Here is a 13,292-nt window from a genome sequence, read left to right on the forward strand (position 1 = left end):
TCAAACCAGCAGCAACTAAAAAGATGACTGTCCATGCTAGAGAAAGTAACAAGATGTAACATCCTCATTTTTATTTGCCAGTAATCGGGACCTATAGAACCACACCGGACAGAAGGACCTTGTCTGTTGCCAAGCACCTTAAACTGCCCTTTACATTTCCTGGCTCTGATAAGCTGGAGCTCCACAACTCGCTGGCTTGTGAGATCCAAGCAACTATGCCTTCCCTCTATGCTTTGCACTCAGCCTCAGCTACCAATGGGATACTGTCTCTGAAAATCCACCTAAAAGAAAATGAAGGTCCTCTACAAACACACACAGCAGGAACAGCTTGTAAGCCTGTTTAGGCTGCCACTGCAAAGGGACATCTGCATTCGTTTTAGCTCTCACAGGAATTCCAGAGTCCAGCACCCTGCAGTAAAGCACTGAAGGAAGCAGCTCCGGAGAAAGAGAGAGTATGTCCCCTACTGTGGCTGTTGACTTAAATGGCAGCTCTCTCTCACAGGCATCATGGGATCTGAGAGGTGCTGAATGTCCTCCTTTATCCTCAACCAGCAGCCTCGAATAAGCTGGATGGTGTGACCAGCAGACAGACAGGGGTACATACACAGCAGGAGCCTAATACACACACACCCACACAAAGGGGAACAGAGCTAGGTTTAAAGAATCGCAACTAACCGCATGTGTTCTAACCTATGAGGCCATTTCCTATGTCTTTTATAAGAAAAACTGGACTTCTCAGTTAACAGTCAAAGGACAAACAAACCGTAAGAAGGAGTCTGTTGTACCAAGCAAGTATATGCACCCTGATACACAAAGAGACCCACTTCCTAATGCTGAGTGTACATTTCAGAACATAACAGTGGTCACACATTGACTCATCTGACTTTCTTTATTCAAAAATAAAAGAGGCACAAAAAATAAAGACCTAAAATGTCCAATGTCATCTGAAATAGCAAGGTCACCAAAAGGTCACAAAGGTAAACCTGCATTTTGGAGATTTTATAATTACTAGAGAGAATGAATTGCTTTTCAAAGAAATGTATCTTAGAAAAATGCTGACCATGAGGTAGAGGGTTATCTAATCTCCATCTTTGCAGTGACCTACAGGTCATGGTAGTCCACTGGGCAGCAAGCCACTGCTCTAAGAAAGGCACAGATGTGGGATACATATCATTCACGTCCATCTCTAGTCCATCGCAGATAGCTGTCTCTAACACACAGCACACGGTGATGGCTTTGAATACAAAGTGAGGGACTTGGGGAGGGGAGGGACACTGGCATTCTCACCAAGCCCCTTGGTGGCCAAGTGCACCTATACATCCTGCTCCAAGGCACGGAGGTCTTCCAGGAGCTCCTGGGCCGCTGTCTGCAGGTGGGTGTTGCGGCTCTCAGACATGGCCAGGATGCGCTGCAGGGGCAGGGAGCTCCGGAACTCGGAGGCCGACTTGGAGAAGACTTCTGGTTCCAGAACCACAGACTGGACTAGCCTCAGTACGTGAAGACACACCTCTGCATCTGGATCTAAGGAAAAAGGTGACACTTCTGGTTAGTAAAAACTTCTCAATAACCTGCCCCACAAGGGTTCTTTCCAGTTGAGGAAACCACAGGCTAGTCCAGAAAGTCACTTCTTGATGTAAAATCAGCACAATAAAACACAGTCATCGTTGTCTACTTAGTAACTGTCTGCCTTCAAATATGACAACCATTATAATTTTAAAACTAGAAATATGAGGGCTGCTGTAGGGGTTTGGAAGTGTCACCCACAGGCCCATGTTGAAGGCTAGGTCCCCACAGCACTAGAAGGAGGTGGGAGAACATTCAGGAGAGGGGCCTAGTGGAAGGAGGTTAGGTCATCAGAGGGACCCCAGCTCCTTCCTCAGTCTTTGCTCTCCAGCTGCCATGAGTGAACAGCCCTCCTCCACCTCACATTCCCACCAGATTTACCACCTCATCACAGGCCCAAAGTAACAGGGCCCGTGACCATGGACAGAAAATTTGAAACCTTGAGTCAAAATAATTTTTTCTTCCTCTAAAGTTGATAAACTCAGGTATTTTGCACAGTGATGTACAGCTAACACAATAACTTTCCTTGTTGTTTGCTACAGTTCTGCCTATTCATACAATTGTTTTAAAAGATATTTCATTTTCACTTGAACTGCAGTAAATCTTCCAGAGACAACATATAGATAGAGATTCTATGCAGGGCCACTGAGTTACCCAATAGCAGGGGCTGTAATATTCATACGAATTCCATTATTTTCATGTGAATTCTCCCAGAGTCCCTAAAGAACAGCTGGACCAAGAAAACAGTGCAATTCAAGCCTATCATCTCCACCAGGATGGAGCCAACTCTGCCATTTCTCTGTTGGAAACCTTTGACATGCCATGAATTCACTCCTTGACAGTACTATATTCGAGCCAGGCTCAAAACTAGTACAGAGAGTCTACACTTTGGGAGCAAATTTTTGTCCCACAGGATACAAATTTCTGCCACTCAAGGATACAAAAAGAACTCAAAAAACTTAACATCAAAACAAACAAACAAAATAACTCAATCAATAAATGGGCTAAGGAGCTGAACAGACACTTCTCAGAAGACATACATTCAATCAACAAATACATGAAAAAATGTTCAACATCTCTAGTAGTTAAAGAAGTGAAAATCAAAACTTCTCTAAGATTTCATCTCACGTCAGTCAGAATGGGAGTTATCAAGAATACAGACAACAACAAATGTTTGTGAAGATGTGGGGGGAAAGGCACACTCATACATTGCTGGTGGGACCACAAATTGATTCAACCAATCTGGAAAGCAGTATGGAGATTCTGTAGAAAACTTGGAATGGAACCACCATTTGACCCAACTGTCCCACTCCTCGGTCTATACCCAATGGACTTAAAATCAGCATATTAGAGTAATGCAGCCACATCAAATGTTCATAAAGCTCAATTCACAAGAGCTAAAACTATGGCAGCAACCTAGATGCTCTTCAATAGATGAATGGATTAAAAAAAACCTGTGGTACATATACACAATGGAATATTATTCAGCATTAAAAGAGAATAAAATTGGGGGCTGGGGTTGTTGCTCAGTGATAGAGCGCTCGCCTAGCACATGCAAGGCCCTGGGTTCAATGCTTAGCACCACATAAATAAACAAATAAAGGTATTGTGTACAACTAAAAAATAAATTTTTTTAAAAAATGAGAATAAAATCATGGTATTTTTAGGTAAATGGATGGAGATGGAGAATATCATGCTAAGTGAAGTTAGCCAATGCCAAAAATCCAAAGACTGAATGTTCTCTCTGGTAAGTGGATACTGATCCACAACAGGGAGTGGGGAGGCATGGGGAAAATGGAGGAACTTTGATTGGGCAAAGGGGTACATGGGGGCAGGAAAGATGGTGGAATGAGATGGACATCATTACCCTAGATACATGTAAGGCTGCACATAGGATGAGAAGCTACATTGTGTATAGCCAGAGAAATAAAAAGTTGTGCTGCAATTGGGTACAATGAATCAAAATGCATTTTGCTGTCATATATACCTAATTAAAAAAAAAAAAAAACTAGCAACTTCTTCTTAGAACTACATTTCAAGAAGCCAGTGGGATGGACAATCCCTCCGTGAAAGTCGCCACACCATCACACCCTTGAAGAACAAGAGGGAAGATGAAAGAAACTCTGCTCCTTCCTAAGGAAGGGGCAGGAAACCATTCTGAGCCCAGACCACAGGAGTCCTCCTACTCTGGGAGAAGGATGAGAAACCTTCTCTACTTGCCAAGGCACAGGATGGGATGATTACCACAAAACCAGGACAGGATTGTGGGAAACACAAAACCACACAGGCACAGTGGCCATGAGAGGAACCAAAACAACATGACCCCCCTCAGCAGGCCAGCAAATACCTCATAACTATACCTGGGACAGGAGCAAAAGGATGGCAAGAGGCCCCTCTGGGACACAGATATAAAGAGGGCTAACAAGCCAAGGGTGAAGACACTACAACTCAGACCTCCTCCTGAGCTCAAGGAAAGGCTAGAGGAATTTGACTCCAGCCGAATAGATGGTAACCATGGCAATGCCCAAACCCAAAGCCAGCTCACTAAACATGACATCAGAACAGAAGTGTGGCCATTCCCAGGTGTAAACCCCACCTACCTACACCAGTCTCCTCTACAGGGTGGTACAATAGGATCTAAAGACCAAGTGCAGCACATGCCCTGTTTCTGTAATAGACCCTGGGATAGGAATGACTTCTAAAATTTTAAAGGGATTTTAAAAAAAATAACAATGTGCAACAGGGACCATCTGTGGCTACAGAGCTCAAAATATTTACTATCTGTCCCGTATGGAAGCATTGGCTGAGGCTGCTGCCTGCTCTCGAGAAGGCCTGGCTTCTCCCCTCGATGTGTATTCCCTGCTGTACCACAAAGGCACATCTCGAATTCTCCCTTGAATATCTCTGCTTTCCCAAATCTGTCTGTGCCAATAAAAAAGAAGCTGGCTAAACCCTTGCCCTACTGCCCTACACACAATGCCCAATACTTTATCAACACTTATAATAAGCAGTCAAGTAAACAGGAGGCCCAGGCAGGAGGGTCACAGGGCAACTCAGTAAGACCCTGTCTCAAAATAGAAGTAAAAATGGCTAGGAATGTGACACAGCACAGAATGCTTGCCTAGCAGGTGCAAGGCCCTGAATTCCATTCCCAGTACTGGGAGGGAGGGGGGCAGTCTATCAAGTGATAATCAGCAGACGCAGATGACCCTGAGGAGCAGGAGTGATCAGAACAGGGAGTAAGTAAGTGTGATTAACACTGGGGAAAACACTGATAAGGAATTTATGCTGCACCTGAAGCAGTATGCTATTATTTAAAGGTATTCTAATTAAAGACTATATCATCAACCCTAAGGCAAGTACTAAGAGAAAAAATATTTTTACATGTAAGTAATAAGCCAACAACCCAGGGGGAAAAAAGTATTAAAATAATCCATTAGCAGACAAAAAAGAGGAAAAACATACTTCTACATTCTTATCTGCATTTCAATAATTATATCAAATGAAAACAATATAAACATAACAAAAGACAGAATGCATATAAAAGCAAGACCAAACTATATGCTTTTTATAAGAAATCCAAGAAAAATTTAAAAGACACAGGTTAAAGGTAAAAGTACATTAATATATGTCACACAAACACTAATTTAAAAAAAAAAAGCTGCTTCAAGATGGCAGACTAGAGGGAGGCCACGGTTACTCCGTGGCTCGGGATTCAAGCAGTGGGAGCCCTGCTCTCAATGAGGGGGGTGAAACTGGGTTTCCCTAAAATTCAGTACTGGACAGTCAGAGTGTCTCAGAGACGCAGAAAGCTGGGTGCATTAAACAAAGACGACTCCACGGGAGCCCAGCCGGCTGCACACTGGTGGCAGCACTGGCTCAGCACAGAGGGAGAGAGAAACCTGAGGGGCAGATGTATAGAGAAACACCTGAGGTCAGAGAAGCAGCCTGAACTCAGCTGAGCCAGAGACTGCACTGTGCAGTGGTGCCTGAAAAGTGCTCAGGTTCCCAACTGGCTGGTGGCGCCACCTTGAGGCGGCCTCCTGCAGCCGCTGCTGCTGCTGCTGCTGCTGCTGCTGCAGGAGTCAGGTCCCAGCCAGCGCCTCCACACAGCCTAGGGCACACCTAGCAGAACACTAGTGGAACAGGCACAGAGAGGACTGCACGCCCGGCAGTCCAAGTCAGAAGGTCAGAGGGGAGTCCAGCTTGCTTCCCTTTCAGTCTAGCAGTTTATTTGACCAGCTGCAGCAGGTCAGGAGCCCAAACAGGCGGGAGTGACCACACTCAGGGATTAAGGCTGTGCTCATGGGCAGCAGAAGGTGTGGAGGATTGGCTCCTGGGCCCCACGAGGGGAATTCTTAGGAAGCTCCTGGGATCCAGATCCCAGACAGAATTTGGCAGCTGCCAGGCCCTAGGGGTGTGTTGCTCTATCATCTCCAGAGCAGTCACCACCCAGCCAAGCCCGGGGCCTGATTAGACCTAAGTCCCAGTCTCAGAAACTCCACTGCAGCAGACCCACCCTGGGATGCTCCAATCCGGTCAGTGTAAATAAAACTCCACCTGACACACTTCCCTCCCCATTCTACCCTATTCTGGTGAGAAGGGAGCTGAGAGCTACTTCTGCCAGCTTCCATCTTAGGCTACTCCAGCTGCAGCTTAGTGAACACAAAAAGAGGAAGGGACTACCCACTCCCAGCCCCTTGCTCTCCCTCCCAGTACACAGCCCAAAAGAAAAGTGGAAAGAAAGACTATAAGGTCCCTGCTTAGCATCTGGATGGCCATCTTAAGTGATAGCCGCCATTCTAAGGAAAAGGTTTGCTTTCCCGCCCAAGGGCCTTTAAGAGAAAGGCTGACCACTCCTTCTCACCAACCCAACCCTTAACCATCTGCTTAGGACCCACCGAGCTCTGTTTCCTGAGCCTGCTGCATAAAGTCCCAGATTCCAAGCCTGTTTTGCCTCTCTCTCCTACAGGGGGATGGCCTTTATTTATCAGCTCTGACAAACTCTGGTGTGTGTCTCTGCCTGGTCTCCGTCTTTGATTTCTCACTTACCCATCTCTCATTCCTCACTTTCCCTTCATTTTGGTGCCAAAACCTAGGATCAGTTCCCCGGTTGGTCCGCTCCCCATTTTGAGAGTCACTGGGCGTCCCCAGTCACCTATCTGGATTCCATCCTAAGGTCAACCTAAACGACCAGGAAATGACTATTGAAACATCTGGCACTCCCAGGGTTAGTGTGTGGTTGGGGACACCCCAGCTGCACCTTTCATAGCTGCAGCTGATCCCTACTGTCAACTGAGTCTATAGGTGGTCTTTTATTTGGGGCCTGGGTTTTCAGTGCTCTCTCACCCTGGACCTAAACCCCACAAAACTTATCCACTTGTGCAATCAGATCTGGCCTCAATATCCTTTGGACAATGACTCTAAATGGCCGCTTAATGGCCCTCTAGATCCCAATATTATCAGGGATCTTTTCAACCTCTTAGCTCTCACCTCCCCTGCGCCTGCTTCCAAAGGGACAGAAGACCCTACCCAGGACTCCTTCTCCTTACCATAATTCTCTTTCTAATGAAGCCTCTGCAACAACTGTCCCCATGGTCCCTCCACCCTTCTTTCCTCCTGCCACATGCTCATAGGCTGCCACTGTCCAACCCGCATCTCTGCGTCCTCTACGCGAGGTGGCTGGGGTAGATGGTGTAATCTGGGTTCATCTGGCTTTCTCTTTGTCAGATCTTTCACAGATGAAAAGCAGCTTGGGTCCTACACTTCAAGTCCCACCACATAGACCAAAGAGTTTCAATACCTGACTCAGTCATATAATTTAACCTCCCATGATATCCATACGATCTTATCTAACACCCTCCTGGGACCGCAGGCAGGCGAGTTTGGGAGCAAGCTAGAAATTATGATGATGAGGTACATCAGACCTCCCCTGCCATCCAATCGGCACTGAAGCAGTTCCTGATCGGGACTAGAGGAGTGACTCGTAGAAACCAATTCATACTTGCCTCAGCAGGACTTAGAAAGGCAGCCCATAAGGTTGATATATATAAGAAGCTTATATATCAGAAAGGAAGAAATAAAATATCTTCATTTGACAACAACAAGACTGCCTATACAGAAACTCCCAAAGAATACACAAAGAAAGCTACTAGAACAAATTGAATTTTTCAAGGTCGCAGGATACAAGATCAACTGTATCTATATAACAGAAATTTAAAACTGAGGGGCTGGGGTTGTGGCTCAGAGGTCAAGCGCTCACCTACCATGCATGAGGAACGGGGTTTGATCCTCAGCACCACATAAAAATAAAATAAAGATATTGTGTCCACCTATAACTAAAAAATAAATATTAAAAAAAGAAATTTAAAACTGAAATCATACTTCTAAGAAATACCATCTACAATAGCACCAAAACCATGAACTTAACATTTAAGTAAAAATCTTGTATGTATAAGATTCAAATGCTAAAAACTACAAAATGTAAGGATTCAAAGAAAATTTAAATGAAGAGATAAAATATCTTCATACCATGTTTACAGTATGAAGATATACCATGTTTATGAAAAAGAAGATTCAATCAATAATGTTAAGACCTCAATCTTCCTAAATTAATCTATATATTCAATGTAATCCCAACCAAAATACCAGCAGAATTTTTTTGTAGAAATAAACAAGCTGATTCTCAATTTTATTTAGATAATAAATTGGCACAGCCAAAACAATTTAGAAAATAAAAATGTGTGAGGACCTGCAGTTCTAGGTTCTAGGTTCCAAAAACTGAACAGTCATATGCAAAACCAAAGGACTTCAATCCACACCTTATCTTATATACAGAAAAAAATAAAAGACCAATGCCAAATTATAAAACTTCTGGAAGGAAATCTTTTATGACCTTGAGATAGAGATTTCTTAAGATATAAAACCAAAGCACCATACAGAAAAGTATGGGTACAGGAAAGAAAATTTATAAGCCACATCAAAATTCTAAATGGGGGGCTGGAGATGTGGCTCAGCGGTAGCGCGCTCGCCTGGCATGCGTGCGGCCCGGGTTCGATCCTCAGCACCACATACCAACAAAGATGTTGTGTCCGCCGAGAACTAAAAAATAAATATTAAAAAATTCTCTCTCTCTCTCTCTCTCTCTCTCTCTCTCTCCACTCTCACTCTCTCTTTAAAAAAATTCTAAATGGGTACTCTTCAAAAGATACAGTTACATTAAGGTGGTGGCAAACACCTATAATCCTAGCTATCTGGAGGCTGAAGCAGGAGGATCATGAGTTGGAGGTAAACTAGACAGTTTAGCAAGACCCTGCCTCAAAATAAAATTTTAAAAAGGGCTGGGTAGAACACTTGCCTAGAATACACAAGGCCCTGAGTTCAAACTTCAGTACTGGGGGGGAAAAAAGATACAGACACAAAGCAATGAAAAGACAAGCCAATAGATAAGATATACATACAAAAGGAAAAAAAAAATACAGATACAAGATACAGTTAAGGCAATGAAAAAAGAAGCCATACTGTATCGTATAAATGACCTAAGTATAGAATACAGAATACATACACATCTCTGAAAACCGGATAATAAAAGAAACATCCAATAAAAATGGGGAAAATATTTGAAAAGGGACTTCCCCAAAGAAGATATACAACTAGTAAGCACACTAAAAGATGCTCAGCATCATTGGTTATTAGGATAATGTGAATTAAATCCACCATAGGATACCACTACATACCTATCAAAATGGATAGAATTTTTTAAACTAAAAGTTATCTGACAAAACCAAGTGTGGCAAGAATGAGGAGCAATTGGAACTCTCGTACGTTACTGGTAGACATTTAGAATGGTTCCATCCATTGGGAAAATAATTTTGACAGTTTCTTATAAAGTTAAGTATATACTTATACAATTCAGTAATCCAACTTATATTTAACAAAGATCTTACATTTACCAAAAAAAAAAAAACTATTACAAATGTTTACTCAAAAATGCCAAAAACTGGAAATAGTTAAAACATCCTTCAACGACTGAGTGGGTAAACCACTATTATAACGGAAAAGTGCTTAGCAATGAAAGGAAACAGACAAATGACACAAACAATAACATGACAAATCTCAAATAAATCATGTTAAGGAAAAAAGACAGACCCAAAATCTGTGCACTGCATGATTCTGTTTATATGCTATTCTAGAAATGGCAAACAGGATCTGTGGTTGCCAAGACTGGTGGGTTAGAGGATGTGCTGACTTCAAAGGGGTACAAGGGAGTCATATCTCAGGTGACAGAACTATTCTGTCTTGATGATGGTGGTGATTACATGGTACATACACCTGTCAACCAATGAACAAATCCTACCCTGCATAAATTATTAGCAACTGGATGGCCATCTTAAGTGATAGCTGCCATTCTAAGGAAAAGGTTTTGCTTTCCCACCCAAGGGCCTTTAAGAAAAAGGCTCACAATTCCCTCACACCAATCGAACTTTATTATAAAAAAAAACAACAAAAGCATCAGTTAGATCCCTGGTCTTCTCTGTCATTCCTTACTTCTTGCCCTGTTAGAGTCTGTAAACAAGTCAGGATGGCGCCTGGCATTTTGCCAGGGGGAATGGTTTGTGAGGTGGTGCCAGCGAGCCATTAAGTGTGGAGATTCCTTATTGGTTGACTGCTGTATCTAGTTTATGTTAATTAAGATAAGCTGTGTGGAATGTATAAAGACCCCTCCTGTCCTACAATAAACGGCTCCCACTCCTGCTGTATCAATGTACACAAGTTGCTCGTCACCCCCCGGTTAGTTTGCTGCAGCTGGACTGCGACATTGCCCCTAGACAACTGCCCCTGTGTATGTGTATGTATTCTGTATTCTATACTTAGGTCATTTATAAGATACAGTATGGCTTCTTTTTTTATAATAAAGTTTGGTTCAATAAATTGAACTTTATTACAAAAAAAACAGCAAAAGCATCAGTTAGATCCCTGGTCTTCTCTGCCATTCCTTACTTCTTGCCCCTAAACAACTGCCCCTTCCCTATAGGACTGGAAACTTATTTTTGAAGGAACTACTGGAGCAGGTAAAATTGAGGCTAACACAGGGATTAGGTAATCACAAACCAATAAGTTAACCGATGTTACCCCTTTTCATGCTGTTTTCGGTTGAGGCCTTCATACTCTAGATACAGACTGGAGAAGTCCTCTCTGGACCATCCAACCAACCCAAAAGGATATACTCAAAGACACCAACATGTGGGTTCCTAATGAATTCTGAATCACCAGAAATTGCAGGCAAGTTCATGAGCCCTCACCAGCTCAGCCCTTCCAGTTGGCATTAGAAATCCCTCTTTCAACACTAGCAGACAACCAAACATTACCAGAACCTGAGAAGAGACAGGTGGCTGTCACATGAAACAGAAACAAAAGAGAGGCAAAGGAAAGAGACTGTGAAGTATCTAGAAATTTTAAAGCTATTACTAACATCCTTGAGGAGATAAGAGAAGTTCTAAGCAAGAATGGAATAATGTTTTTAAAGACATTCCCCCCATAAAACAGCAGTCTCAGAAATTAAAAGCATGTAGAAATGAAGACTCCATTAGGAAGTATGGAAAACATAATTGAGGAACTGTCTTAAAAGTAGTGCTACAAGGGCTGGGCTCAGTTGTAGAGCGCTCACCTAGCACGTGTGAGGCCCTGGTTTCGATCCTCAGCTCCACATAAAAATAAATAAAATAAAGATGATATTGTGTCCAACTGAAAATTAAATGTTTTTTTTAAAAGTAGTGCTACAAGAGAGATGGAAAACAGTACAAAGAAAAGAATAGAACAAGGAATTGTAAGTTACTCCCTAGTAATTCAATAAATAACACAATTACAAAATGACTTCCCAAATTGAAAGGACCCTTTCAGCTACCAGCCGAATTCACAAAAGATTAACACATGTAAGCACAACAATATGAAATTTCAGTTTAGAAAATGAAATAGAGAAGATTTTATAAGCTTAAAAAAGACCATGTAAAGAATGGGGTTGTGGCTCAGAGGTGGAGCGCTCGCTTGGCAGGCGTGGGGCACTGGGTTCGATCCTCAGCACCACATAAAATAAAGATATTGTGTCCCCCTATAACTAAAAAATAAATATTAAAAAAAATCTTGAATCAAAATTCAATAGCACTGAATGTCAGAAAATAATGATTTCTTCAAAATCCAGAAATAAAAACAAAATCCAACCTAGAATATTATCTCAGTCAAACTATGAGCATCATAGGTGAGAGTAAAATAAAGATATGAAACATCTCAAAATCTCACATCCCACACAGTCACTTTCCAGAACGTACTTGAGGACCTCCTCTACCTAAGGCAAAGAGGAGGAGACGTGGGGCAGCGAGTTGACAAGGGATGCTCTGATCACAGCTGAGCAGGGTGGCCCACTGACAGAAGCAGAAACTTCCTCCTCAATCACCAGCAAACCTGGAGTGAATCAACAACTTGAAAGGAGATCCAGACAATGGGTGCAGAGTTTTGGGCTCAGTGGATAATAAACACACAGAAAACTAGAAAAAATGAGATGAATATTAACTGAGAGGAACAAGAAATTGGAAGGAAAAGAAACAGTTTGTGGCTCAGCTCTGAATAAGAGCAATCATAATAATAGAAATACTGGATCCTAACCTAACTCAAAATATGACTGTACTGAGGAGAGGGAGACTGAAGGAGAATGAGGAGAGATGATCCTCCTGAACACAGTCAGCAGGCAAAGCTGAAAACTAACCCCCCACACAAAGCCTGTCAGGGGGAAATGCTACTTAAACCTTTTCCTGATGCTTGATAAAAAATGGCAGTTATTTTTAAAACACAAAAAGAGAAACAAGGAAGGATCTGGGGATTGCTATGTGGAACCCGATTCTATATAATTAAAATAAAGCAGAATAAAATTCTAATATGCCAGATGCCACGGTACATGCCTATAATCCCAGCAACTCAGGAAGCTGAGGCAGGAAGATGGCAAGTTTGAGGCCAGCCTCAGTAACTTATGAAGACCCTGTTCTCAAAACTCTAGACTCTTGAGGGCTGAGGTGGAGCAGGATAATGGAATACAGTACTTAATAAAAATCCATGCTTAAGAAGTGAAAATGGCAGGCCCCCTAGATCATTTCTGTTGGCCAGATGTGAATGTAAGGACTGGAGTGAGAGAAGAGGTGCCGTGGCTTCTGAGGTGCAGGCATGCTGTTTTTCACAGGTTGGTGGATCATGATCGATGCAGCCACGGTGCATCCTAAGCAAGAGCTTCCCACCAGTGTGGTGTGTTTCCACATTGGCTTTCCTTACTTAAGCATGAAGGATAAGTGCTGCACTGAACGTCCAGGTGAGCAGTGACAGCCAGGGGAGCAGCTGGTTAAGAAGAACAAGTGCCTGAGTTTGCCTCCTCATTGGTTTCACGTTGATGTCTGGGTCACTTATTGCTTCCAGTGGATTCTTTTTGGTGCATGTTACTCAAAATACTGATCTTTATCCAGGACTAGCTGTGTTGTTTTTCAAAATGCTTTTATATTTTTTAGCACTTTGACCTTCAAATTTGGAAGAACTGAAGAGCTCTGAACCTAAGATCACTTCTTAAATTACATTTTCCTTTTGTTATATTCTATTTGTAGATAGGTTTTTATCTCTTGATATAATTTACACATTGCCAAATGGAATAGACTATATATTAAATGTTTAAATTTTTTACATTTTTATGCCTT

The 13,292-nt window shown here is 42.4% G+C and overlaps 1 protein-coding gene and 1 pseudogene across 2 annotated transcripts in view; one reads left to right on the top strand and one right to left on the bottom strand.

Annotated features, from left to right (window-relative positions):
* Positions 1 to 875: 875 nt before the first annotated feature.
* Hsf2bp (heat shock transcription factor 2 binding protein) overlaps positions 876 to 13,292 on the bottom strand; it is a 72,259-nt gene continuing 59,842 nt past the window's right edge. For both annotated transcript variants that reach the window (XM_026410066.2, XM_026410067.2), the window contains exon 9: positions 876 to 1,521. In XM_026410066.2, coding sequence (XP_026265851.1) covers positions 1,313 to 1,521 — 209 coding nt within the window. In that variant the 3' untranslated portion in view covers positions 876 to 1,312. The remainder of the gene's footprint in view (positions 1,522 to 13,292) is intronic.
* On the top strand, positions 12,684 to 13,149 carry LOC113197644 (transmembrane protein 50B pseudogene; annotated as a pseudogene).

The sequence above is a fragment of the Urocitellus parryii genome, chromosome 2 (assembly GCF_045843805.1).
Source record: "Urocitellus parryii isolate mUroPar1 chromosome 2, mUroPar1.hap1, whole genome shotgun sequence".
In the NCBI taxonomy this organism is placed as follows: domain Eukaryota; kingdom Metazoa; phylum Chordata; class Mammalia; order Rodentia; family Sciuridae; genus Urocitellus; species Urocitellus parryii.